The sequence below is a fragment of the Calliopsis andreniformis genome, chromosome 3 (genome assembly GCF_051401765.1).
Source record: "Calliopsis andreniformis isolate RMS-2024a chromosome 3, iyCalAndr_principal, whole genome shotgun sequence".
Taxonomy (NCBI): domain Eukaryota; kingdom Metazoa; phylum Arthropoda; class Insecta; order Hymenoptera; family Andrenidae; genus Calliopsis; species Calliopsis andreniformis.
This window is the reverse complement of record NC_135064.1, coordinates 5,023,370-5,050,645: the sequence shown is the minus strand read 5'-3', so window position 1 is coordinate 5,050,645 and position 27,276 is coordinate 5,023,370. Positions and strand designations below refer to the sequence as shown.

Sequence of the window (27,276 nt, the reverse complement as noted above, 5' to 3'; positions counted from 1 at the left end):
GTTATGGAATACCTCTCTCATTTTTGCAAAGGTCAGTGAAGCATCATTTGCATGTGGGTTTGTTTATTCTGCAGTTTTACGTCAACTATATGATGACATTAAGGGTTTATGTCAAATAGAAAACTTAAAATATTCATACGTTTATGTATCTTTTTCTACAAATTTGGTATCTTTTCCAAAATTAGTTTTTTATTGTTGAGATAATGACCTTATACAGAGTAATTTTTGTTCTTTATCAATATAACTTCACGATTTTTACGAATAAAGTATCTGCCGCATTGAAGATTCGGTTTTATTTCTTCTTACATCATATTAGAAAAGAGAATCTTCCAAAAACTTTTTTAATCAAGACATAGTGGTGTTAAAAATAATCCTTTCGAAAAAAGTACTTCAATGGTGAACAGGATTTCTCCATTACATCTTATTCGGCACACATCAAAACCAAACAAAAACCAAGTATAGTTTTAAAATAGACACTTGTCACGATGGTACTACACGTCACTTCTCTTTCTACTCGAATAGAACCGTTTCTATTGACAAACACTAATCAATCTCTTTCAATCTTTTCTTCTAAACTTGTATCAAAACCGAAATTGCAATACTTTTTTAACTCTCCTATATCATATCATAGCAGCAAATATCTAGTTTAATCTTGTGCACTAGTCAAATAACTACTGTATAAATATTTACCCTTTTCGCTTGTACCAACAGTTTTAGGACATCCTATATTAAGAGGATATCTTCCTAAAAATGTAAATCAACTGTGACAAAATTTTACAAAAAATCGTTAATAAATCAATTACGTATACTAGCTGATGTAACTTTTTAACATAATATTCTCAAGAGATTACTGAAGGTGAAATGTGAATAGAAATTGTTTGACTCGTAATAGAGTGACGAGAGTTGAAGGTAGGTACTGCAACTCTTGGGAGGAACAAACAGTCACATGGCTCGCCGAATGCCTCACGTGCAGTTGTGAAATGAACTTTCATTTACCACATAATCGTGTCACAGCGGAATGGTGGATTGTTTTACATTAATTAACTCGCGACGAAATCGAGAGTACCCATGCAGTGACAGAGAAAAGCACTTAATCCGATAATTGACCTCGCAAATGCATCAAAGTTGAAGCATATCGATCTGTATTCAGCTGTACACCAGTGCTAGTACCGTGTTACGTTATGGCAAAGGACAATGCATATGTCGCAGGGTATATTGCATTATCTAATAAATGTGTTTAATAGTTCATCTTATAAAGCTTACAATGCTTTAAATTGCAAAGAAGTTAACATTTCTTAAATTATGTTATTGTAATTCTAATGAAGTTCAGTGTTCCCTTTGGTAGTTAACGATTATAACAGTCTTCCTCCTCCTTCTACTTTTGTTTTTACCAATATCTATAAACTGACTTCTTAATCTCAAAAACTTAAAACTGGTATGATTTTCATACTGGTATTCTGTCAGAGAAAGTATACCAAAATCAATATACATATGTATATGTGGTTACAAGGCAAAATGGCCTAAGTCACGCTTTTATCTTTGAGACATTGCCTTTGAAAGTTAATATTGTCTCACGTATGGATATATATCGTTTTGAACTTTTATTTTTAAATGGAAAAGAAAAATATTTTGATGTCCTTTCTTCTTTCTGAAAATATAAATTTTGCATTCAAGATCTCCATTAGGACCTTAACTTCAATTCTTTGAAAATGTGATTCAAGTCGTTGTACCTTACAGCCACGCACATTACCAAAAACCAAAATATACACCGACATTTTTTTGTTTTTATTTATTGTGAGGATAAAAATACGTATTTCAAGATTAGCGTTCTATGCTCTTTAGAAGCTCTGTCGTTTCTGTGACAGTGCTAGTTCCATCAAGATTTATAACCATTATATACATTTGTATGTATAAATTATGTTCAATGAAGCGAAGTCATTAGTTTGACACTTTGAAAAATATCGTATTAGATAAACAACCAGATGAATTTCTCACTTATAATTTATATATCTTATATTGGTACAATTTATGAAACATGCTTAGATTATGATGTATAATATAAAGCCTTTATAATGAATGTAATGAATATATTAAAAGAATGTAGATTATTCGTTGATGATTCTATTTTTAGAAAAATGCTTAGATATAGAATAAAATTACAATATTTATCGTTAGTAATATTTTGAGTACGTTACTTATGTTAATAATGGGACTACTAGCCATGTTTAAATTTGCCTAACCATGTAGAACTCTCTAGCAATGTTTCACCTTCAAAAAATATTAAATACTGATCGTGAGTTTTTAAATAAGGGACGACTGTTAGCAATCCTGAGCTTGCAACAAGCGTCGAAATATTACAACTATTGATGTTCTTCAACTGTGACCTAACCAAGGCTCTCGTATTAGAGCCTCTCCATTTTTGCTGACTATGAGAATATTGACCCTATTGATATTCATTAGCCCTGAGCAAACAAGACTATTATTAAAGCTATCCATCAACGTCACCAGCTATTAGAACACTAACAATAGAACTTCTAATGTTCTTTATCCTTTAGCTAGTTTAACGCAAAATCAGTTTCTCCTTCTTCATTTTCACTAAACTCGTCATCAAACCCGCGCAACATTCGCAGAATCTGTCTCGTAGGCTTCGCAGTTACAATTAAACGCCATCCAGCGTCCCGTCGCAAAAGTGAAAATATCCCCGCAATTATTCGCACCGCGATCCGCGTAAAATTAATTAGAACAGATGCTGATGAGGGGCAGAAGGAAGTCGGGGAAAAATACCAGTCGAGAGGGGCGCGAAAAGAAACACGAATACAAAAGCAATCGCATGAAGCCAACGAGATGGAAGCAGCGAGGCAACAACAACAGTCGCGCGCATTGAGGAACACGCGCGCCCGCGTTTCCCCTCTCGAGCTTTTGATCTCGAGCGCGTGCTGGAACGTCACCTGGAACGGCACGAGCCCCGTTCTCTTCGGGCAAATTGGAAACGTAGCAATCGAAAGCGAACCTTGACACCTTTTTCTCTCTCTCTCTCCCGCCGCCTACCTTGATGGTCGTTTTTCGAGAGGCGGCGCACTCGACTCCGGGGGATATATGCTTTTCTCCTCGGTCGACCGCATCAGCCAGCGGGGAAGTTTCTTAAAATAGATTCTAGTGCCGGGCAGGAGGTTGCAGTGTGCATGTGCATTGAATGTACACAGGGCGAAGCCACTCGAGAGGGAACGGCTGAATGTCTCTCCGTTGTGCATCGGAGGCACGCGAATCCCGTTGAACAAGCCGGCTCGCCGCGTCGCGTATTTAACTGTGACAATAGTTTTCCTCAGGGTCGCGGAAGTTTGCTTTTCAGTCTCATTTTCAGTCTCTCCGGCGACTTTTCCGTGCAACAAGAAAAATTTGCGTTCAATTGAAAGATCCCAGGTGAGACGCACATTAACGCAGAACTATCGTTGAACTTTACTTAGGTGGGGTATCTAAATCTAACGCGCCTCGTAGATTCCGAGTACCGTGCGGAAGCACCTTTTGCTTAGGTCATAGTATATTTCAGCTTGTGTTATCGTTTCTATTCTAGAGGTTGCAATTTGTGTTTAGTTAATTTCTCAGTTATAATTCGCGCACCTACCTTCGTCTACTTTTAGGTCTCTTAGATGAAACACGTATTAGCAATGGATGAGCAACTTTCTAATTCTTGAGTGTTGGGAAACAGAAAACACGAATTCTAAATATTTCAGTTACGACTGCCTAAGAAATCATGCGTTTTTATCTCGTTCAATGAAATCAAAGTTTCTACATAGTATGATATTCTTCTGTTCCATCAAGTATGCCTCCAACTCGTGTTTGTCTGATCGTGGACTCTCCTAATTCTACTTCTCTGACAATCGCTCATTTTACCTGTCCTATTGGCACTGACTTAAAAAGCAATCCTAGTTCACTAAATCACTCTCTACCTCATCCACCATGCATTAATAGCAGCGCAACTCCAATCACGAATCATACACAATCTAAGCTAGTTCCTGTTGATCAAGGCATTTACGATCGGGAACACCCTGCACCAGATTGTGCGGCATGAAAGGCCCTGGTGCGTTCGCTATGCACAGCACCGCTCCGTTCTTGACCATATTGTGCGAGGAGATTGCATTACGAGGGTCTTCTGCAGGTGTATGCGCGGCGCACTCATCCATGCATGACATCCAGCTGGTCTACAGCGATGGCTCGGTCGCACATAAAAAGATCGCGTGCCTTGCTGCTCTCTCCAGCCGTGTTTTTCCAGTTTTCTTCGCCACCCCGCCGCCCTTCCTTTCACGTGTCTCCGCGGGCTTCCTCGTGTCTGTCGCCCTGACCCGTCCCGTCGCTTTTTCTCTGCACAAGAGGGGAACGTGCGAACGCAGCCTCGCGCACACAAGGTGAGACAGCCACTCGTCGCTATTTTCGCACACCCTCCACCCCCAGCCGTATTGTTCGTGGTCCCGTATCGGCGCTTGTTAATTGGGGAAAGGATAATTAGCGTTCGATCAGCGCTCGGGTCGGTCGCGCGACTCGCTTCAGCGGAGTAAGAATGATCACAATGGACAAGCGTGTGTTCTCGCTCTCGATAGGCAGTATAACATGCTTCCGACAGATCGGAAACTAGGTCGACGGGTTTTCGCGGTCAGATCGTGTGAGTGTCCCGCGTTTCCTGAACGTTCGTGTTTTGTTTGTCCTACACTGATTGATATTGTGTCCTTCTGTGTCCCTAACGTTGGTGTACCGCAATGAACGATCGTGCACGCAGCTTACACAGTGAATTTCGTAATGCAAAAGTGCACAGAATGATTCTTCATGGAAAAGTAAGATCAAAAGGTGGAGTAGAGGTGTAGTGCGCGAGGCTTCCATTTCAAGACAAATGAGTTCGAATACGGAAGTGCTTGAATGCTGTGTATTATACGTCTGGCGTTGGTGGATCGTAACGAGAAAGTTGTTAATTAGATTGCATATTGAATGTGGTAATGTAAATTGCTAAAGTCTGCTTTTTCGTAACAAGTGGATTGAAAAGGTGGGATAAAATTTATGTAAGGTGTGTATTGAAAATACTTGGACATTAAGGTATATTTGAATGTATTCGCTTATATATTAACTGTTCTTGTGATGTACTGCAAAACGCCAGACATTATCGTATAGGTTGGTAGTTTTCTTATCTGTTAACAGGTAGGTAGCTCTTTTAGAGTCCCAGTAAACTTCAGTTAAGTCACATTGTTTCGTGTGTCACTTTGCAACTAGTGTTATCGATTGTTATTTGTGTAGTGTATTGGTAATATAGTCTAGAAAAATATTCTTCGTAAACGGCAGTTCTTATCTTGTTACTAGCGTGTTATGATTCTTGTGTTTCACCAGAGCAGCTAAGGGTTATGTATGTTAATTATCTTTTCTTCTTTTGCATATAATTCAGTATCATTATCTACGCCATATCATGACTCATCTATGTGAACGAAGTACATTGAATATACTTTTGTCCCCAAAAATAACGTCATTTCACTTTCTTGTACCCTGCAGACAGAATTCTCCTATTTACTTCGTTGATAAAGGATGGGCTATATCTGAGCCTGTATTTCCAGCGATGAACTGAACAGATTAATTTCTTTGGCCTTATTATGAATAAAAACAAGTATTTACATATTTTAACAGATAACTTCATACAGAGTATTATTAAAATAACGACTCAAAGCATACAGTACAAATCTTTTAAGAATTTTCACTTTATAACTGTTTGAAATTATTGCATCCACATTCATAGTCTTTGCATCCACAATCCAATACAAAATTTATAAAATTGAATTGAAAAATAAGGACTGTTCCTAGAAATATGAGGGAAGAACTTAAAAGCAAACTAAAGAAAAACGGGAATGTACAAATCTTAATTATTAAATTTATTTACGTGTATGTAAATTACGTAATATACCTTTTTGATTTGTGGTAACTATAGTATAATGTATAAAAATTAGGTAAGGAAATTCCATATCTTTTATAAAAGAATGCATTTACTTTATGCATAAATATTTAAGATGCAAGAAGATAAATCCAAATACACTGTATTTTTCGAATAATATTCGTCACTTACTCTGTATAATGCTTCCTTTTTGTGAAAGTAAATTTAAATATGATTATAGAGAAAATGCAAAAAAAAGTAGCGTAGTTTGCACTCAAAAAGTGAAGCATAATATTTTCTTACAGTTTAGTAATAAACAGGCTTCTAGCAAGAGACATGTCTGTTTAAGTTATGCGTAAAAATACACTATACCTTTATTTCTGGTAATTCCACGACAGAAAAAATATAGTAACGAGTGAATCGTGCCTTTGTCAAAGAGCTGACGTTTTCTTTTGACTGTGCTCATTTATAACTCGTTACTCAGTAATATAAAATATGTTAATGAGAAACTTGATAAGGGGATAACGGGAAACAAAATCCAAAATTTTCGTGAATGTTCTCTAACGAGAGAATCGTTCAATGCGATTCGATAAATGGTTAAAACCATATTCATCTCACGACGCATAAAGCCAATAGAATCAATTTGCGAATTTATCTGCCATATGAGGTTTCCTGGCATTCGATGAAAGTAAATTTAAATCCGCTACATCAATCAAAATGCAATGAATAACACGAAATGCTGCATCTTCTAACATCATTTTGCCTCTTTGCATTCCAGAATTATTCCGCAGAATTAACAAACAGTTGTTGATCATAAAATATAAACAATTCTAACCTGCATTACATAATCGCTATTAATCTCTGAAAGGAATACATAATAACATGCTATTCAATCGTGTAAGGTCAATTTCGAGTGCGGTGCTGAATATTTATCAATATTAAATCAAGGGATTCCGAAGATGCTTCCTGAATACAAATCGCAACGTGTTTACCTCTTATAAAGTGAGCATCAAAACCTCGAGGCGAGTGCATCAAGCTGGTCAAGGAGGACTCGATGAAATCGTGATTAAAGCCTCAAGTGCTTCCCTTTCGTCATTAGCTTGAATGGTATTTCGATTATCGAATAAATCTGTCATCATTCTTTAAATGCTTCTTGAATTCCCAAGATATTATTAAAAGGCAAAGGCTGTTTGTATGATTTCAGCGTCTTTCGAGAACAAACCATGGCAAGAATTAAGTGCCGTTTTTTTCTTAATTACTATTTTCTAAATTATTAAATTTGCTGTAAACGTTTTAACCCCTTAATGCATAAGCTTATCGTGATGTTATGAGGAATGTCCATAATTTCAAGAGCGTGAATCTTTAGTCTTGCTCATCTTTCTATCCTCTTTATAACTTGTGATGTCTGCAATATAGTTTAAAAAGGGATCTAATAGTATTTAACTTTCGATGTAATATTTAAAAAAAAAAAAGGAGAAACAGGAATTGAAAACAGAGGGTACGCAAAAAGTTTTGTTATCGTGGATGGATAGACATTTATTTGATATTGTGTTCAGAAACTGCAAAAGAAGCCGTTTTCCTTAAACGAGCTGTCGATAGCAGAGACTTAGGATCGTTATGCTCTGTCCCTTGTCGTTGAATCTTTTTCTTCTGATCTATCTCCATCCATAAGCTTTTCTTCTTATCATGTGCCGATTTCTTTTCTAGAAATTTCTTGTACCTGCAGCGGTTGAAGCATCTCTGTAAAATTTAAGAGAATCAAAATTTTGTGGAAGTTCAAAACCACGTTAATAGGATAATAGTACCTACTAGTATACTAAATAAAATTCTCAAGACAGAAACAACTAAACGAAAGTAAAAAGCAATAACCAAGCGAAGTTAGAGTTCTACTTTAAATATTTCGAATACTTCACTTCTTTTAAATAGAACTATGAAATTTATATAGAAGCCCTAGAAATTTGATTCCCTGGTTAAATAATAAATTTCAGGTTAAATTAATAATAGTATTACTAACATTACTTAAGAGTATAATGTTGACTAGAACTAAAAGTGAAGATAAATTATAACTAATAAGTATCACTGGTCCATTCTAAAGAATTTCCTCACTTTCTGTAGTATAATATATGAAATATAACTTATTTTTGTCATCTGTAATACATTTTTTTCAGTTTCTGTGCAACTTTTGTCAGTTGATAAATTATAAGAGATATTTCAAATTAAAAGTTTTTCATTGCTACTATGCAGAAGTTCTGTCATCCTAATAGAAGGGCTTCTAAAAACCCCACCTTTTTCCATTAAAAATAAGAATTTATGCAGAGTGCGTACTTTTCTGCATTCAAAGCAGCAAATATTGTATATAGTACCGAATACAGAGTATCAGGTATGTACAGGGTGTAAAAACGTTAATGCCATATGATATTGGAAGTACTGAAAAGAAAGAAAAGTTACTTGAATTAGACTTATTAGGTCAATGCATCTTGCTAGACCTTCGATATTGGGGTACACAACATCACTATGCTGGGTCTCACATTCAGAGCAGACGTTGTCGTGTAGTAGAGTAATGGTAGACCCATGCTCCTATGTGTGACTACACAGTCAAATTGATGCCAAATCTTTAACAATTTTTCCAGACTAAACGATTCCTTTGCGATTTATAGTTCCTTTCAAATATTTTCTCTGCTAAAGAATCTGAATATGATTATGTAATAAAAAAATGAACATTTATTTTCAATATTATATACAATTTTGCAGAGGGGCTTTTTTGCAAATGTTCATCGAGCCAGAGGTGTAAATTCACTCCCTAAAGCCACGACTATTAATTCTTTTACACTTTGTACATATAATATTCATCCTGCGATAAACATAATAATAATGATCAAGATGTCATATCTATTTTACACAAACTAAAACTGCAAACAGAAGTGTGAAAATGTGTCTTCTTATGTTAAAGTATACAAGGTATTTAAAAAAAGGCTTCGAAGATTCGAAGTACAAAAAGAATATAATTCCATAAAATTACTTTTGTTGAAAAAGCTATGTATTACTCGTGTTCCATAAAAAGTCCCCTGGAAAGCATTTTTCTTAATGCTGCTGGGACTTTTTATAGAACATGAATAGTACTTAAGTAGCCAAAACACGTGGAATCCCAAAATTGCTAATATTGTCAATTTTGCATGTTTTTGCTTAAATAGAATCGTTCTACTGTCCCAAAATTTTCTTATACGAACATTTTTGCCTTCCTGTTACTTTGGATATGGCAGGTTTCACTATGCATGTACGAAATAGCAGTTGATGTTACGAGAAGCTACGCGAAATGAATCCAAATGCAAAAGATTAGTCATGACAATACGACGTGTTACATTTCTCAGTTTCAATGCCACGTTTCCAACGACGAAGTATTCATTCTTCGTTGTTGGAAAGACAAAATGAAATTGCGAATGCAATTCGCAGCGCGGTCACGCGTCCAGATCTTTGTATATGCGCGGGAGGCGACACTGATTCCTTTCCAGGAAACGAGCAGGCAGGTCGTTGTGGGAAGAGCAACGTTTGTATCTTAATCGCTATCAGTATACGTATATCTTTTGCTTTCAGTTTCCCCCCCACGTTCCCGATGGTTACCCTTGGAGCGCTCTAAACCGCTCGTTTGCAAAATCGTCCTCGACGCTTGTTCCACTTCTTAATCTTTCCATCTCTTTAGAATTGTCCTCACAATTCGGAACACTCTCGCTCTTATCATCGCACTTTATCGCTCTCGATAGATTGGTCGCCGATTTGCCTTCTTCCCGCATTTGCAAATCGATACTTTTGTCCTTTGCTGTTTATGCTAACAGAGACTATTACATGATGCAAGGAATTAAGGAAAGCTGAGGGTGTTTTCTGAAGAAGAACTGCACGCTCTTATAGTTACGTCTTCTCTGATGTTAATCTAGCTTCTTAGAGTTGTTTAGCTCGTTCGTGTTTCTGGTTTGCAGTTATACCTTCAAAAGGCACTTGAATTCAATTGTGTTCTAAATACGATAGATTTTGTCAGAGTATCCAATATTAGAGGTGTAAAAAACCTCTGTAATCTATAGGTTTTTCAAACCTTTGATTGCAATACGATGTAAATAAAAAATTATCAAAGCATACCTTTTATACCCTTACGTTCATTATTGCTATTGAAACAAAGCAAAAAATATTAAATATTCGTGAAAGGAAACAGAACATAATAAAAAGAAAAGCAAAAGGAAAGGAGTAATATTTTCTTGTTGCTGTTTTCCATCTTTTTGGAAATTATTCTTATGTTCTTTCGTATTGGCCTTAAATCCAATCAAACTTACTTATCATTGCGTAAGTTAATGTCAGAAAGGTATTATTATAGTATTATTGTGTTAAAAACTTTGGGAGGAGCATCATTTTTTTAAGTAATTTCTAGTTTCACTTTGTTTCCTTTCAATTATGTTTACACTTATCTACAAATTTAAACCTAAAAGTCTGAAAATACAATAGAATCTCGATGAATAGCCTTATCACGGGTGTCAAACCTTATTCTAGAGAACATCTATTCTGGAAAAAGAAGTTGTGAATAATTGAGACCCGGTTAATTCATTAAGGTTCAAAGTTATGTTAACCTTACATTTTACTTGTCATTGTTTTTAGTTAATTTACATTACTGAATTCTGTTTCTTCGTGTTACTATTATAAAAGAGAATCACCAAAACTAGCTTGATATTTTTTCCATTACTATCTCTCTTTTTCAAACTAGATTCTACAATGTTTCAAAAACTGAAATAATTAAAATATTTATAACAGTAAAATATATTAGTTTTTTGTAAGTCATAGATTTTTTTGTGAATCTTTTCATTTAGTGGACATCTATACAGTGTACAGTGTATATTATGATAAAAACAATACATAAAGTGTATAATGTATAGAGTATATAATCTACATTTTTCAGTCATTTGTTTGCGTCCATGCAACTTTTGGCTCGAATAAGTTAATCGAGATTCTACTGTACTTACAATTACAACTACTTTATGCAAGCTTAATGGTGAATATTAAAATATTATTTGTATGTTTTAACGTTTATAAACGTTTTCTACACACATGCCTTATAAGGAGACATCTTCAATGAAAAATCGAACATATTTTCAGGGAGGGCGAGGGTGGCGGCGGTGGCGGCCGTTCCGTAACCAGTGCTGGTGGGGGTGGAGGAGGAGGTGGAGGTCGACGGGCGCCGAGTCTACGGCTGGTGAACGGAAGAGCGACTACAGGGGTCAGTTTGCACACCAACAGCACAGAATCCGTTCGTTCACCCCATCACCACCTCAGCCAGCAGCAGGGCGGTAACAACAACAACAATAATAACAACAACAATAACAACCACAACAACAACAATAACTGCCACGCCGGTAATAACCCCGCCGCGAACAATCATCCACGGCTTAATAAAGATGACAGTATCAAGATCAGCATCGAGAACACCAACACCTGTACCGACAGCCTTGTCACTGCTCTAGACGACGAGACATTGCTCATCACTGATTTCCTGGGCGACACAGGTGAGTTAGTCCTTTTTAGCTGCACCAATTAAATCTTTGAATTGAAACAGTATAAATCCAAAAACTACATTTTGAAATACTTGGTCCTAATGTGTAGTTCTGTGCAATTTACATATGTAGACACCAGAACCAGAATGTAATAAAGAGTGTAATATATCCAATTGTTTTCAGTGTAACTTAATACAATTTGACTCTGGGATTCCGGCAGAGCTTTGAAATTATTTGAAAATAGTTAATTTTGGATTTCTAGTGGGCTTCGATTCAGATTCAATTAAAATTGATTGTGGTATAATCAAATAACACAAACGCTATATAATTAATTGACGAGGGTATAATTCTTGAGTCCATATCTACCTAAATAAGACTCGTATCATAGTATGCACAATATAGATTAGGAGGTAGTCCATTTATTTTGTCTTCTAATGCTGTTGACTATTTAAGCAACATTTCATTACTCTGGAATGTTAATTTGACCTCTATTAATAGCCGTAGAATATTAAGTGCAATAATTTTGAAGATAATAAATAGAATCATATATTTTCATAATATGGATGATCCCAAAAGAATCCGGCCAGAAGTATTAAACGAAGTTTGTGTAAAATTATAAGTTTGCAAGTAAAACATTAAATCAAAGCCTATTGTTAATGAATATTTCTTTGATTATTTCACCATAATGCATAACATTTGTAAATAAAATAATAAATGCTAGAATAAAAATAATATTTCAAAGAAGTAACATCAAACGAACATCACAAAAGTATTCTTCTATTTTATAAACCTGTAGAATAAGCAGTTACATTTTCGGTGAAGCTTCTGTATTCGGTGTTAGTATTCTGTTTTTAATATTACTCTGTTTTGAATTTTTGAAACAAACTCGTTAAACGTTCCCTACACGATAAGACTCACCTCGAGGTATTTTTTCTTCTTAGATATTTTGTTCTTCCTACATTATGATACTATGACTTAATAAATGAAAAGTATAACCTATAGCTTTCTACAAAATTCGTTTAGTACTTAAGGTGGTCGAATACTTTTGGAACTAACTGTACATAAGGCTAATTGCAAATTCAGCATAGAAAATTACTTTTGTAACGGATCAGCACCATTATATATATTTCCACTTTAACTTTGACGAGAAAACCTTCTGAAAATTGATGAACCATGCTTCTGTCCAAGTGATTGTAGTTCTTGTATTTTAAGTTTCATTTTTTAAAGTTGTTTCATGTTCATCAATAGTCTAATTTCACGTTTACTATTCTATATAAATGTTTAAATAAAATTATCAAATCTAAAGTCTTCCGTGAGGTGGCTCCAGAGGATGTAGCTAACATTAGTACATGTGGAGTAATAGCATACGCTTTCACTCGATGCCCACTCGGTATGTTTAATATCACACCAAGATTGACGTTGTCGTTTGTTTCCTTCATTGTGTGTACGAAAACCGCTCCGCGTGCGGATGCTGGTCAGTACCAACATTGGCTTTGCAACGTGGTATGAAATTGGTGGATAGGACCAGGCTGAATAAACATTTGCCAGTGTTGGTCAACGTTGGTTATATCGTTTGAAGCCAGTTATAGCTTGAATTTCGGCTTCCGAAAACTTGCAGGCGTAAAATGTGTCTCATTGAAGGAAAATTCTAATATTCACTGCTAATTGAAAGTTTGAAAAATTAAAATAGTAAATAAAATAGTCAAAAATGCGAAAAGAACTTCAGTTTCTGATTAATAAAATTACGAATGCAGTACCTTGTCGATAATACTAAAATATGTTTAGGGTAATACAGACCTTGTATTTTTTAAGTTCATGACATATTATTAATGAGAAATTTATAGAAACTAAAGGACATGTTTCTGACACTATAAGTTATCCATAGAATTCCCTTGTAATTCCCAGAAGTAGGAAGAACAGAAACAAGTATAGGTATAGCGTGGAAATACTGTACTGTATTCCCCTAAAGAATGTTCATGTCTCTGGGACAGCGACAGTATTTCAATGTAACCTAGAATGTTGTCTTTAAATTTCATTTATTGGTTAAATGGTCGTTATTAATTTGTTTGGCGTCAAGGAATCGACTCCACATAACTCTTAGAAATTGTGGGGATAGTGCCAAGCGTTCATCATGATTCATGAACCGAGTGTTCTTTACGGGATGGAATACGGAACAATACTTCCTCGACGTAGGATTGCCACTCGAGACCAGAAACAAATTTATTTCGCGATTCGAGTGATTGTGAACCTGATTTTTAACGGACACTTGCCTTAGGTAGCGTATACAATGTGAAAGAGAAAAGAAAGACTAAATAACAGGAGTCGAAAACCAGTAAAAGTAATCAATGACAAACAATAAAATGACAAAATGACAAAAAAAAAATCATAGGATATTTGAAGCCACGATACTCTGTCTATTCCTGCTCATTGTTGTCCTTTATCACCCACTTTTTATTTTCTTTTTTACGTTATTGATAAATCAACAGATGAGTTTCCGTCAGACAATCACAGGTATCAAGAAGTAAGGTAAATCTTTCTGATACCCGAATGCTTAAGATGTCCAATGTCCCAATAAGTGAAAAACTTAAAACTGCACGTTCGAACACTATTGTGATAGCTGAATATGCTATTTTATGATACTATTTTTGTTTTTAATTTTACACGAACATTTAAGCTTAAAATTAAATAAAATTAGCGTTAGTGTTCAGTTACCCAGACATGGTTGGCTACTGGGACATTTACCTTAGTAGCAATAGCGACAAAGTTTTATGATATTCGAAATTCTTGCAAGGTGGTACAGGCATACAATTATCAATGTCTATGAAGCTATCGCAATGATGGGTTACAGTAGATAGCAGTGAGTACACGGACATGGTTCTTGCACTTGGTGCTCATAATAGAAATGGTTCTACTGTAACTTCAGAATATATTTCATAACTAACAATAATATTTGAACAAGGTACCTCAGGTGTCAACTTATTTCCGATTTAGGTTTCTCATGTTGAAACAGATATCACAAAGAATTTAATCGTGTCCCATTTTTATAATGGCTATTATTGGCAATGCTGGGAGTACAATTGGCATATTATAATAACATCAAACAATGTAACTCAAAGTATAGTTAAATCCTCCTATAAACATTAACTAAACAAATATCTAAATAACTTTAGTGGCAAAGTTAAATAACTTTAGTTAGTAAAAAATGGTAAAGTTAAATAACTTTAGCTAGTAAAATTGTAATAAAAAACATATGTCTAGAATTACTATTCATAGATACTAGAAGTACTATTCCTTCTCATAAAACAGAATCTGAAATCTGTGTACATGTAACTATTACAAGCGTATCGTTATACATATTATCAGAGGTGTTGACTTACAGTTGAATTGGTGCACTGGAAATTTAATTACAACGAACACTTTCAGTTCTATATGTTTACCACTAGTTTTGTGATAATGAAGCTCTGTTTTTATTTATATTTTTCTTTTTTCATATACGTGTTTTTATTACAGTTACTCAAAACACTATAAAACATTGGTTTCTCCATCTTGTATGTACTCTCTGAGTGTCGAATCTATTCTCGAGAATGAAGTAAAATAGGACTGAAAGCTCAAAATCTTTAACTTATTTCTTTATATCTGTAACTTTAAGGCAAAACAATCTACGTTACATTTTCAAAAAATTCGAGTTAAGACCTTAATTAAGATCTACTAGAATGTAGAGTTTCTATTTTCAGGAAACAAAAAAGGCATTAAAATAATTTTTTCACTTAAAAATAAGGATTCTTCTTTGGTTTTAAGGTTAAAATTTCCAAAGCAAAAACATGTGACTTACATTATTTTATCGTTAAAACACAGATATAGGATCAACACAGTAGTATATGTAACCTTGGTTACAAAATATTACAGATTGTACAACGATGTATGTAAAATGTTACCTACACTTAGCTTGGACGTTTACTTTTTTCTGTCTTCTACTATTTATCGTTCTGTTCAATTCTTGGTGTTTACAGTGGAGTGTTAACGTTCGACAAACTTCGTAGTCTACTTTTTCTTCGTAAAAGGCTGATAATTTGCTGTCCAAAAGCCACCATACACTAGCGAACATGCTAAGTAATCTAGCTCAACAAAATGACATTAATCTTTAAAATTAATCATGCACTGGTAACTCAGCTGAGGCAACTTCTTAGTTACCTGAGACATCGATTCGTTGGGTTCTTATGGGAGAGAGCAGAGTGGCAACTTTTTACTTGCAACAGCTCTCTCATGCTCTACATTCATTAATGAAAAAGCCTACAATGTTTGGACAGCTTTAAGTAATTGGTGAGCCATAAAAGCTTATTTGAAGTAAAATTTTCAATTGAAGAGTAAATAGTAATTTTATACCTAATTAGTCTAACAAGGGAATATTACGAAATGCAAATATCCTTTTTATGAAACTTGGCACGATTGTAGAGTAACCGAAAATATTCGACAGGTTTTTTTAGTGGCTCTAACTCATGGTAAAGGAGTGAAAACTACACTCAACTCTTGAGGCTGTCTTGTTGAACCGTCTTATCGAGCGATCTTGTCGAGTCGAGCTATCTTGAATTTTGGAGATAGAATCGCAACGACACCAGATGATTCTGTCGTCAAAATTCAGGACAGCTCGCACCATTTTCTAATCAAGCTTGTTTCTATTGCATAACAATTCTAATGTAGAAACGGTATATGAAAATTAGAATTTATTAACATAAAAATTGAAAAAAGAATAAAAAGCTGTTGCGAGATTCGAACCTTGGATCTTGGCTATCGTACTTTTATTTTGTATTTTGATTCATAGTATTCACATACAAATTTATGAAATGATCGATCAACATTTAGTCAGTAAAAACAACAAAAATGTACTATTTTTAATATATTTTTTAAACAAATCGATATTTTCAAAAACTGTTTACGTAGGTAGATTCACCGTCTAAAACTATGCAATCGCGCCATGTATACCATTTCACTAGACACAATAGTTTTCGAGATATTAAGCCAAATGTGTTTTTCACCCCTTTAACATGAATTATAGCCGATAAAAAAATACGTGTCGAACATTTTCGGCTATTCTACAATTTAACCAAATTTCAACAAAATCGAAGATCTACACTCCGTGACGTTCCCTTGTAAGATGAAAAAGTAATTCCTTACATTTCATGTACGCCATATTTCTATTTCACTTGTACAGAAAGCTTTTTTTGAAGAATTGAAGAAGTCCACCTGTCTATGCGAGAATGTGGAGCGCACGTTGACGTGTGCGTAAGAATGCTTATTGAATTGCTGGTTTGCTAGTCGACAAGTGCCCGTAACGAGTCCATTATCGCCAGTCGCAATCTAGAAAAGTAATCGAGGCGCGTTTAACGGACATGTTTACTGACACACAACAACCACAGGGAATCAAAGTCTCTTCAACGTTAGACAGAATTGGCATGAGATTTTTCATGGTATTGGACTAAGTAATTATTTCATTTTGTTTTATATACGATATACCCACGTACACGTTACCTATGGCCTTTTTAATTAAACCGTCAGATTTTCCTCTGGTTTTATCTTCGTTTAGATACTTCTTAGAAATAACAATTAAGACATACGTGTACTGCTTTATCAAGAAAAGCAAAAAAGATATTTTGTAGTTTCTGACTGCTTTTCTTCAATTTTTTTGTTAACTTTCCAAAAGAATTTCTTAGCTTTTCTCTGACAATGAGTTTTTTCTTACGCTCCTTTTTATCTTTTCTGGGAAGGTAATGAGAATTGATCTCCCTGAGAATTGTGTTTCATTTGCAGTTATCATTCAGTACTTCTTTCATCCTCGTAGAAAAAAATAGGAAATTCGTTTCAATTTAAATGAAAAGGTACAAAGAGTATTCTACACAGAGTATTTAGGAAGAGCATTTAAATGAAAAAATAACAGGTTAAACTAGCCACTGTTTACCAGCAGTCTCTGATCGAAAATTCTTCTTAACTTTTCAACACATTTCACGTATTGGATATTCTCAATCGTATCTCCTTCTTCTTCTTCCTCCTCCCTTTTTTAGAGATTTTTAGATTAATGTAGAGATTACACTAAGAACATTCAAAGAGAATATATTGTGTTGAGATAGAGTATGACATAGACTTGTATTGGAGAATTACAATTCTTTTATTATTTAGGAGGCTAGATCACTGAAGAATCTCAATATTCCTTCAACACCAGCGAGTTAAAATTTTCATATTCTCAGATTTTCTAGTTTTTATGTGAATTTCATAATTTCATTTGAAATCTTCAAAAACACAAATATTTAATATATAGATCTTCAATTTTTCAAATAATCCTATCTTGATCTTTTAAATTTTCAAATATTCAACATTTTTTAATTTTCAAATCTTCAAGGTTTTTTTTTTATTCAATAATTGCAGTTCCTAGAACTTTGAATTTGAGCTCTAAGTGATTCCTTGGTACGATGAGGATTGCGAAGGCGTTAACGTATTAATTTTGTACAACATGTTACGAAGCAGGGAAATGCTATTCATTCATTACGATTGAGAATATAACATGGAATGTCTTTATCTGCATACTAGACCGACAATTTTCCTTCCGTTCTTTATTGAATAAGAATTTCAAATGAGTCAGAATGTTTGTAAATGAAATGAGTTTCTTACTGGTGGCAATTAAAGATGCTCGTTTATTTCGACAATTTCCTTGCTGTGATGGAATCCAAGTCGACAAAACGTCCTTCTTTAATTTAAAGAGAGATTCAAATATTGTAACTTAATGAAATGATTTAGTTCTTTAGATCTGCTATTAACGTTACGGTTGGTACTTTTTAATACTGATAGCAAGTCTGCATAAATAATAGTAGAATGAAGATTGAGGTATTTTATTCGTGAAAAAGTTTCATACATGTCGTACGCTTGTACATACAAAAACCAGCATGTCTCATTTGTCTTACGAAAAGGAGCGTATTGAGCTATCCAAGAAGAAGAATACATCTTCTTTCTCTTGTTACGAATAGTAACATATTACGGCTTTACTACAGAGATCATCTGTTTAACCATTTTGTCTGGAAGAAGACTACGTTTGGATATTTACTGCAGAAACTAATTAATTTCACTATTCTGCCAGAAAAAGATCACATTTGGATGTTTGCCGGGAAAAGTAACACATTACACGTATTGTTGTGCCAAGAAGGTCGCACATTTTGGATGTTGCCGATGTTTTATTATGATATTATGCACTAAAGATGATAACATGCTTTATTTTGTACTAAATCGTACAAATATCCTTTCTTCGTAGGAGAAAACGGAACGTAATATTTTGAATCGTGTCGAAGACAAATGTGTTCTTTATCATAAGAAAAATGAAATGTGCTAGTTTTCGTACAGCATAACGATATGTACTTACTCACTTCAGAAGACTTTGCATAATAGTTGATGATTCCATGGCGATACCATATCCTACCCTCTTTGTGGTCTGTTAGCTGCATCGATGTAGGTATATTCAAGTGTGATATTGAAGAGTGTTATCAAGTTCTATAAATATCAACGTATATTCCAGCGATATTCTTATTTTTCTTATTATTATTGGTGTTATTAATTTTTATTCTAATACGACTACTACAAAGCCATTCTATGCTTTAGTCTCCCTCCAAGTTTCCTCTCTGTGACCGTTTTTGCTCTATTTCTTCTGCAGATGCTTTAAAATGATCCGATAAAAACACTTAATGTTATAAAGCTTTGGTTCGTTACTGGTTTCATAGAAGCCCAACTCTCTGCGGTTCAGCGAGGTAAAAAAGAGAAATTCCTGGGGATAGTGTTACTTGTGAGTATGCATATCGTCGGAAGAATCTACATCAAAGTGCAATTTGTGTGCAAAAGCTGTGCGTAGGTACCAGAACGCTAAATAGGAGTTTGCAGAATAAAGACAGTTCTGTATTTAGTGAATTCCACAAAAAGGAAGAATTTCCTTTATTTTTTAAGGTATTTTTCCGCTAATTTCCGTGAATCTAGGACACTGCCTATTTGATTGTTAAGAATTCATTAATAACAAACTGTACATATAGGGAAACTAAAAAGATATAATAATCACTGTCATCTCTTCTTTTATTGTATTATTACTAGGTTACGAATGTTTATGTAAATTCCGATTTTCATAAATAAGATTAGAGAAGTGCAACCTAGTTAGAAATTTGTTTCTACTTCCAAATACTATAAAGTGTATTTAATTTTCGATATTTCGTAGAATTTTGTACGTTATTTAGATTCGCAGTCTAATTATTATTACTGCAAACTATAAGGTTTCAGAAGAAGACGTTTTTGAGTAAAAGTAAAGGGTTTTTGGACGATTGCGTTTCAAAGCTTTAGAAAATACGAAACTATTTTGAAAAGTACAATTTCTGTGACAATCTCCAGAAATTTGGAAACTGATTTAAACTAATGGAAAAGAACAATTTCCTTTCCGTACAGACTCTCCGAACGATCTTTGTAATTGTTATCGCCTGCACTTATCCACAGTCCACCAATAGTAGAATTTTAGTTTAATACAACAGATTTAGCCAATAGGAATTAGCTATAATTTCCTTTTTATACCTTTACGTAACCTAACAGACAGAATTCTCCAAATTCTTATACAGTCTACTTCGTATTTTGCTTTCTTCGTTATTACTAATTTGTATTTAGTTTAATATAACTAGACAAACTAATTTCCTAAAAGATAAAATAGAAACAAATTAACTTTTTAAACTGAACGTAAACATTCCATGAACTGAACGATAATTATTTACAAAGTGGACAACCTTGTCGGTTTCAATAGCCTTCAGATATTACGATCAATGTCCTGAACAATTTCTTCATACTTATTATAATCGCCACTCACCTTTAGTTTCGAAGATATGTGCAAAAGTATTATATAGTCTAAAATTATTTTGTTTAAACGTAGTCTGTTGCCATTGAGTGACCTGAAATGAAAATCTAAAATTGAGGGACAAATCATTTATACAAAGCCACCCCTGACCTAACTTAGCTTTAATCAATTTTCGATTTGAGAAAAATTCTTTTAAATGGAATTTGAGGAATTTGTCGAATATTAAGTTACAATTTTTCTTCAAGCGCTTGAAGCGTACAATAATTGAATACTTTCCTAATTGGGAAAAAAATTTAGATAAGAATAATCTTGAATTAGATATTTTTAAGAGACCTCTTTTCTCGATTTTAAATAATTACCTACTCGTATGTACACATTTCATTAAGCGAAAATATCATTAATCAATTAGAATACGTATACAAATCAATATGGCATGAAAATAATCTGCGAAGCAAACTGAAACCACTAATTGTAATTTATAAAAACGCATAATTTCTTAATGAATGTGTTTCTAAAGTTATGAATACTATTTTTGGATTGTAATTTTCTGTTGACAGCAGAAAAGTCAATAATTACTATAATACTTTAGATAAGACATTTTTCTGTGAACAGCCAGGAACTGAAACAAATGACTGAAAACAACGCAACGTTACGATATGTATAATAGATACATATATGTACGAAATCAATATCAATCGAAATAATAAAGGAGCAGTGTGGTGTGTATGGCGGAACACCTCAATAATATACGTATTGAAAGCATCAAAATAGGATATAAAGGATATTTAACAACAGGTGTTAACAGTTTTAAATGGTGATTCTACGTTCCAAAATAAGCCAAAAGTCAAGAATGAGGAAACTGTGTTTGAGGATTTGTTTCAGAGTTATTAACTGTTACAAATGTACCTAATTTGAGACTTATTCTACTGCCGACATGTATTAGCCAGGTCAAACACAGCGAAATGAGTAAAATAAGTACCGAACCAGACACATTTCATGAATATTTTAGGCGTTGTCTCAACAAGCAATAACTGGAAAACAAAGCCTGCAGCGCAATTTCTGTCTTCAGTTTCCTATTATTTTAGCGTATAGAATCACCTCTTAAAATTTCTGACACCTGTCATCGAACGTCCTGTTTATACTTTTACATGTATTTCCAAAACTAAGATTGAGTGGTGATTATGGAGACTGTCCTAGAACATAGTGGTTCAAGCAAAAAGATAATGATTCTACGTGACAAAATAAGTTGAAAACGTAAAATAACATTTTTGGATATCATGCTTCGTTTTCGAGAAAACTGACATTGAATTTCAACCGAAAATGAGGGTATCGAAGTATAGTTTCGTGTGCTTGGAAGGTACACAAAATAAGAGGAACATTTACTGTCTGACTACTGACTGTCTCTGTAAGTAAACTAGTAACATTCCTATTTCCCCGTTTACTCCTCAAATATTTAAAATTGTATTTCAGTACATTCGACCAGGATTAAAATTCACAGTTAATTTTCTCGAAAATGAGGTACAACATCAAAGAAATTTATTCTACTTTTTCGAATTATTTTGTCATGTAAAATCACCATGTGTCTACTTGTACCACCAGGCCTAGAATACCTTGTAGGTGTGTATGGACATTCAAGTTGATAATATCTGAAAATCATTTAAATCACTAAGATCATTCGCTTTGTAAATAATTACAAAACAAAAAAATTTCTCTTCCAGAAATTCTATATTTAATTAGAAAAAGTATAAATATAAAAATCGATACATAACAAAATTTCTTAAATCTTTTAAATACACTATATTAATTTCTTAAATATATTATAGAATTCTTAAATATAATATTATTAAAAAGTGTTATAACTATAACTAACGAAATATACGCAAATAATGTAATAGTATTGATGGTAAAAAATAGATTCTACAAGGAATATAATATTAAACTTCTATCTTAATTATGTAGATAAAGATTATTATTTTTAAAATAATATTGAATTATATAGATAAAGATTATTATTTTTAAAACAAGTGATAAATAATTTCGAATTCTTAGAGTTGATATAAAAGTTATAGCATGTGAGATACCTGTAATAAATTTTCACTGACTATAAAAAGCTGTAAAGGTAAAGTAAGGTGTAATTAATGAATAAAGATGGTAAATTATGAAGCCTGTTTTCCATAAGAGACTTACTCTAATCATAATCTAGACGATTAGCATACTAGCTTTTTTAGTTGAATCTGTAAGAAATTATTAACGGATGTTATTTCAAAAAAATTTCAGAAAAATTATTTCCCTTACCTATATGTATTTTCTTCAAAATTATTCTTGTAATAAATAGTCACAATCTTAATGACTACTAAAGACTAAACTCAACTACGTTGTTCTACAGGAAAGAATAAGCTTATGTAAATACATGTATGAGTCATTTACTTATCACATCATTATCATTCACGCTAATATACGTAGAGTGACTATTGAAGGCCACGTAGTAAAAATGACCTGTTTGAAGGTGATTAGTAGAAAGAAGAATTATTTTCCCGCCCCTATTATCAGTAACCTCTCTCTGTCGTCTATGTTATGAACCTGAATACTCACAAACGCTGCAAACTGATTCTTCGAATTTCATTATTACTATAGATATGCATCAACTGGAAATTATAATTAATGTAGCCAGTGTTTACATCAGTGACAACCTTAGTAACTACCGCATAATATGAACAAATCCATAGTTTAGAATCAGTTTAGAATTCAGAAGTACATTTACATTCACGTAATAATCATATGCGTAGTATTACATTCATAGAATACAGTTGTGACGCATTTCTACCTATTTATCTTTTGTTTACACCATTTTAGCATTTCTTTTGTGTTTCGAGAATCAGTATAATATCAATACTTAGTCACTAATCCGAATTTAAAGTCAGTAATTAATAGTGTTTATTCGCTGAATACTGACAAAATGTACATAAGACACTGTTTGCTTTGCGAATTCCACAAAAGCGTAAATGCTACATACGCTACTGAAAATGTTAATAAAGTGCGGTGCAAATGTGGTGAAGAGTGAAGGTGAGAAAATGTCAATATTGATTTACGAGATTCAGTAATCATAATGATGATTTAGTCTTAAACAACAAGAACGTCACGGACATCTGTCAAATGTTAGCAGCGAATCTTTAAAGACTGTAATTAACGTATACCCATAGCACTCTTGCGAAGAACTGGTTAAAACGTTGAATTTGTTAGAAAAAGAAATCTTTTTCCAATAGCTACCATTTAAAACTATTCAAAAATTGTATATTACATCGAAAAAATTTGTTTTTATTTTTATACTTGTATAGTAAGAATATTTAATTTGTTTTATTCCAATTGTGCTTTGTGCTGCGTGTCAGTTGACAGGATCCTGTCAACCTAATGATAGACATTCTTATACAACTGATAGTACTGTTAAATAATTCACAATGTACGTAGAAACTGTTAATATGTTGTCTAACAAAAATTCTTATCAAAATTTTCATATTTTATTTATTAGTTATTTGAGTAAACAAATTTTAAGTTCACTTATTTTCCGAGGTCTACAGCACTATTATTTCTATATTTTGTTTAACTTTAATCTTTTAGATACTATAATTCTAACTGAATAATATACACTGTGTCGTGGAACCCGCTAACTGTATTAATTTGGCAAATGTGTCAGTAATGTGTACAATTTTTAAAGCAACAGAAGTGTCACGATACTTCCTACACCAGAGCTGTCAGTATAAAGTGTCCAACCTCAGTCAGCCAAAAACCACTATTTATTATATCCTATTTAAACCAAGGCATCATCTCAAAAATCCATCAAAATTTAATTTTACGACACTTGGATAAACATAAATCACAGCACTAGTTAATAGTCCAGCAGGTTAAACAGTTAACCAAAAGGAAACTCCAGAAATTGCCTCTTCTTCTACCTTCCAGGTGTATGTATCCTCTTAATCCTCCCAAGTCCTCGGAAGTTCTTGAAAATCCCCAGGATCACTGCACTACCGCCACGTTCAGTCCGCGTCTGATCCCCTGGCGATTGAATTCCTCGATGAGCTCCCGGAACGATCCCTCGAACCATTGCGAGACCCAACAAAAGCTTAAGGAAGAGTCTATCGGGCGGTTATCAGAGAATGCGTCACTGGGTCCAAAGTAGTACGCGCAAGCAGCGATAATTTGAATCGGTTGGGGGACCCCAGCGTGTGGGTCCCGAGTTCGAACATCTCCGAGTGTCAAGGTTGACGTGAGAGACTGCCGCACATGCGAGAAGGATAATCTGCACGTGTATATTCTCTAAAAAGAATCGAAGATCGTCGCGCGCTGCTCTCTCTTTGCCTCTGGTTCCACAATAAAACCGGTCAGTGCTTCTCTCTCTTCTCCCTTGTCTCTTCCTTCTCTACATGCTGGTTTCACGGCGCGTTGTACGGTGCTCTCGCTTATTTTTTTCCCTGCGCCGCGTGTTCCGTTCGTCATTAGTCAACCTCTGCTCCGGGGAACGGTCGCGGTAGAGAAACATCGGCTGAAACGAGTCAGAGACCGTTCGCGTGATCCTGAAGCGGCTGCTTTCGGGCGATGTCCAACTATCCGGCGCGCGTCAGCCCACTGGACGAGCAGAGACCGTTGCTACGAAAACAGCGACTGCCGGCTGACGATATCCGGCAGAAGGGCTATAGCAACTTAATCGCCAGCTGGCCGGAGCTGTCGTACGCTCGCAGGGCTCGTGGATTTGGTGAGTTTGTCTGTGTCTTTGCAATGGTCAGTCCTTTTTGCCTTGATCAATGTCCCGAGGCTGGATGACCTTTCAGTCGACTTCCTTTCTCTGCATTTCGTTTAAACAGTAATGTTCTATATACTACTGTAGGTTTAGATAACAGTAGGGTGGTAGATTCGGAGATTGACGATTTGGTGTCTTGTTTTGATTTTGTTCAGGTCTTCTAAAAATAATTGGATAAGTGGTACAACTTGGAGTTGCTTTAAATACTACTGATAGTACAGTCGTTTGTCTTCTTTTGATATTTGGAAATTTTATGAAGTTCTCTTTTTATGATGGGAGAAGTTTTTGTATAATGTTATCTGATTACTTAGGAGTTCGTCTTTATTCATATAATAATGTATTCTGTCTAGGTAAATATGGGCAATTTTAGCGATTTGATGAAATAAGTACGTAGTAGAAATTTAAAAAGTTTTAAATTAGGAGAACCAACCTCTTTTCCATTTTGGTACTCTCTTATAGCCTACTTTCTCATTTCAGGATTCGTCTCCGAATGACTATGAAAAATGATTATTTTTCTGATTTTAATGACGTACTTATAATACAGACTTCGCCAATTGCAATTTCTGAGAACTTATTAACTAAATTCTATATGACACGTTTCAGGCTGTAAATATTCTCCGAAGTGAATGTTCACTAAATTTTTGAACAAAGTCCATTCGTACATGCTGTTGGAGTTCTTACATCTTATATCACTTCGTTATCCATTTCTGCTAACTTGTATCGTACCTATTTAGAATTCACTGATAAATAAAATATAAGTCTCTATCTATTGACTGTTAGAACATAGGAAAGTTTCATTGTTAAAGTTAATTCTAGAAACAGTACCATTCGCGATTTCCGCTTGCGAGTGTTGGGCCCATTACATAGAGTAGTTACTGTATTTAATGCAGTTAACTGTATTTAATGGTGTGGACGAGTGAACGGTGCCTGGAGGTTTTTATATTTCACATGTGTACATTGATAGTGCGAATGGTGTGCGTTTGAAAACTAGAAAGGAAGTTGATGGGAGATTGGAATGGGAGATTTCGTGCGTTGTTGGATATAGTCTGTTCCTGTAATCAAACAAACGTAAATTATCAAAGGCAATTCAAGATTCGTAGTTATCTGACACTCGTCCGTTCATTCCACTGTCAATATAGATCTCCGGTGAAATATATAAAATCGTACTTTTGAACTTTAGAAATACCTAGATTAAAAATTAATTTTAATGCAGTTTTAAGATTTGGAAATACTACACCCTATGTTTAATATCTAAAATTACTTATTGTTAGATTGATTTTTAAAAATTTTAAAGTTGAATGTTCTTTTTCTACTAATAAAAAAACAGTTGAAAAACTTTGTGTAGGATTTAACACAGTATATTCACTCATCTAGCTTAAATAAATATATATCTATTTTCTCATCTACTTTCTATTCCACAAATTTCGAAATGAATATTTCACTCACAAAAGTTTCTGAAGGTCTCCTTAACCACCGACTCTAGATTCTCTAGAATTTAGAAACTGCTCTATATATTTTTTTCCATAGAACGGTAACAGTGACCATGTTAGGTCGCTAAAAACTATATAAATGGTCTATAGTGATTTAAGTATGCGAATATCTGATTGTATGTACATTTTGACCTACTTATAGCTTTTCTTCAGTAAAGGTTAATAATACCCAGGATATAAAATTCAGTTATAATACCATAAGGAGATTATATTCGCTTAGAAACCCTGTCATGTAGAAAATTTATAGAATGTTTTTAACTGTTTAACTACTTGATGCTACTTATTCCTACTGTTTAATCAGATATGTATTATTAGATAAATTTATTTAAATTCTTTATGTTAAGGATTATATAAATAAGTAGGTTTATCATACGGATGACACCTGCTTCTCCATTTTTGAAGACTATGATTGTTCACACATATAGCTCGAATTTCTTTGCTTTATTAGTCCACAGCCAGGAGAACTCCAAGATTCTAATAGGAACTTCGAGAAGCTACATCCTCGCTTTCAATAACTGTTATAAATGTGTCAAAAATCTTTTGAAAGTATTCTCTTTTTGATTTTTTCTTAACATATTTCACAACGAATAGTCTAGTACTAACCATCTCGTTGAGCTTCCATTCTCATTAGCCAAATTCCGCCCCCACATTCTCCATCCCATTCCCGTATATTCATTCCCAATTAACCAAATATTCACTTTTGT

At 34.1% G+C, this 27,276-nt stretch overlaps 1 protein-coding gene across 4 annotated transcripts in view; it reads left to right on the top strand.

Moving 5' to 3' along the window:
* The window catches only part of Ih (hyperpolarization activated cyclic nucleotide gated potassium channel Ih), a 283,219-nt gene that overhangs the window by 160,289 nt on the left and 95,654 nt on the right, over positions 1-27,276 (top strand). For all 4 annotated transcript variants that reach the window (XM_076393040.1, XM_076393039.1, XM_076393036.1 and 1 more), the window contains one exon: positions 11,036-11,442. In XM_076393040.1, the coding sequence (XP_076249155.1) occupies positions 11,036-11,442 (407 nt within the window). The remainder of the gene's footprint in view (positions 1-11,035; positions 11,443-27,276) is intronic.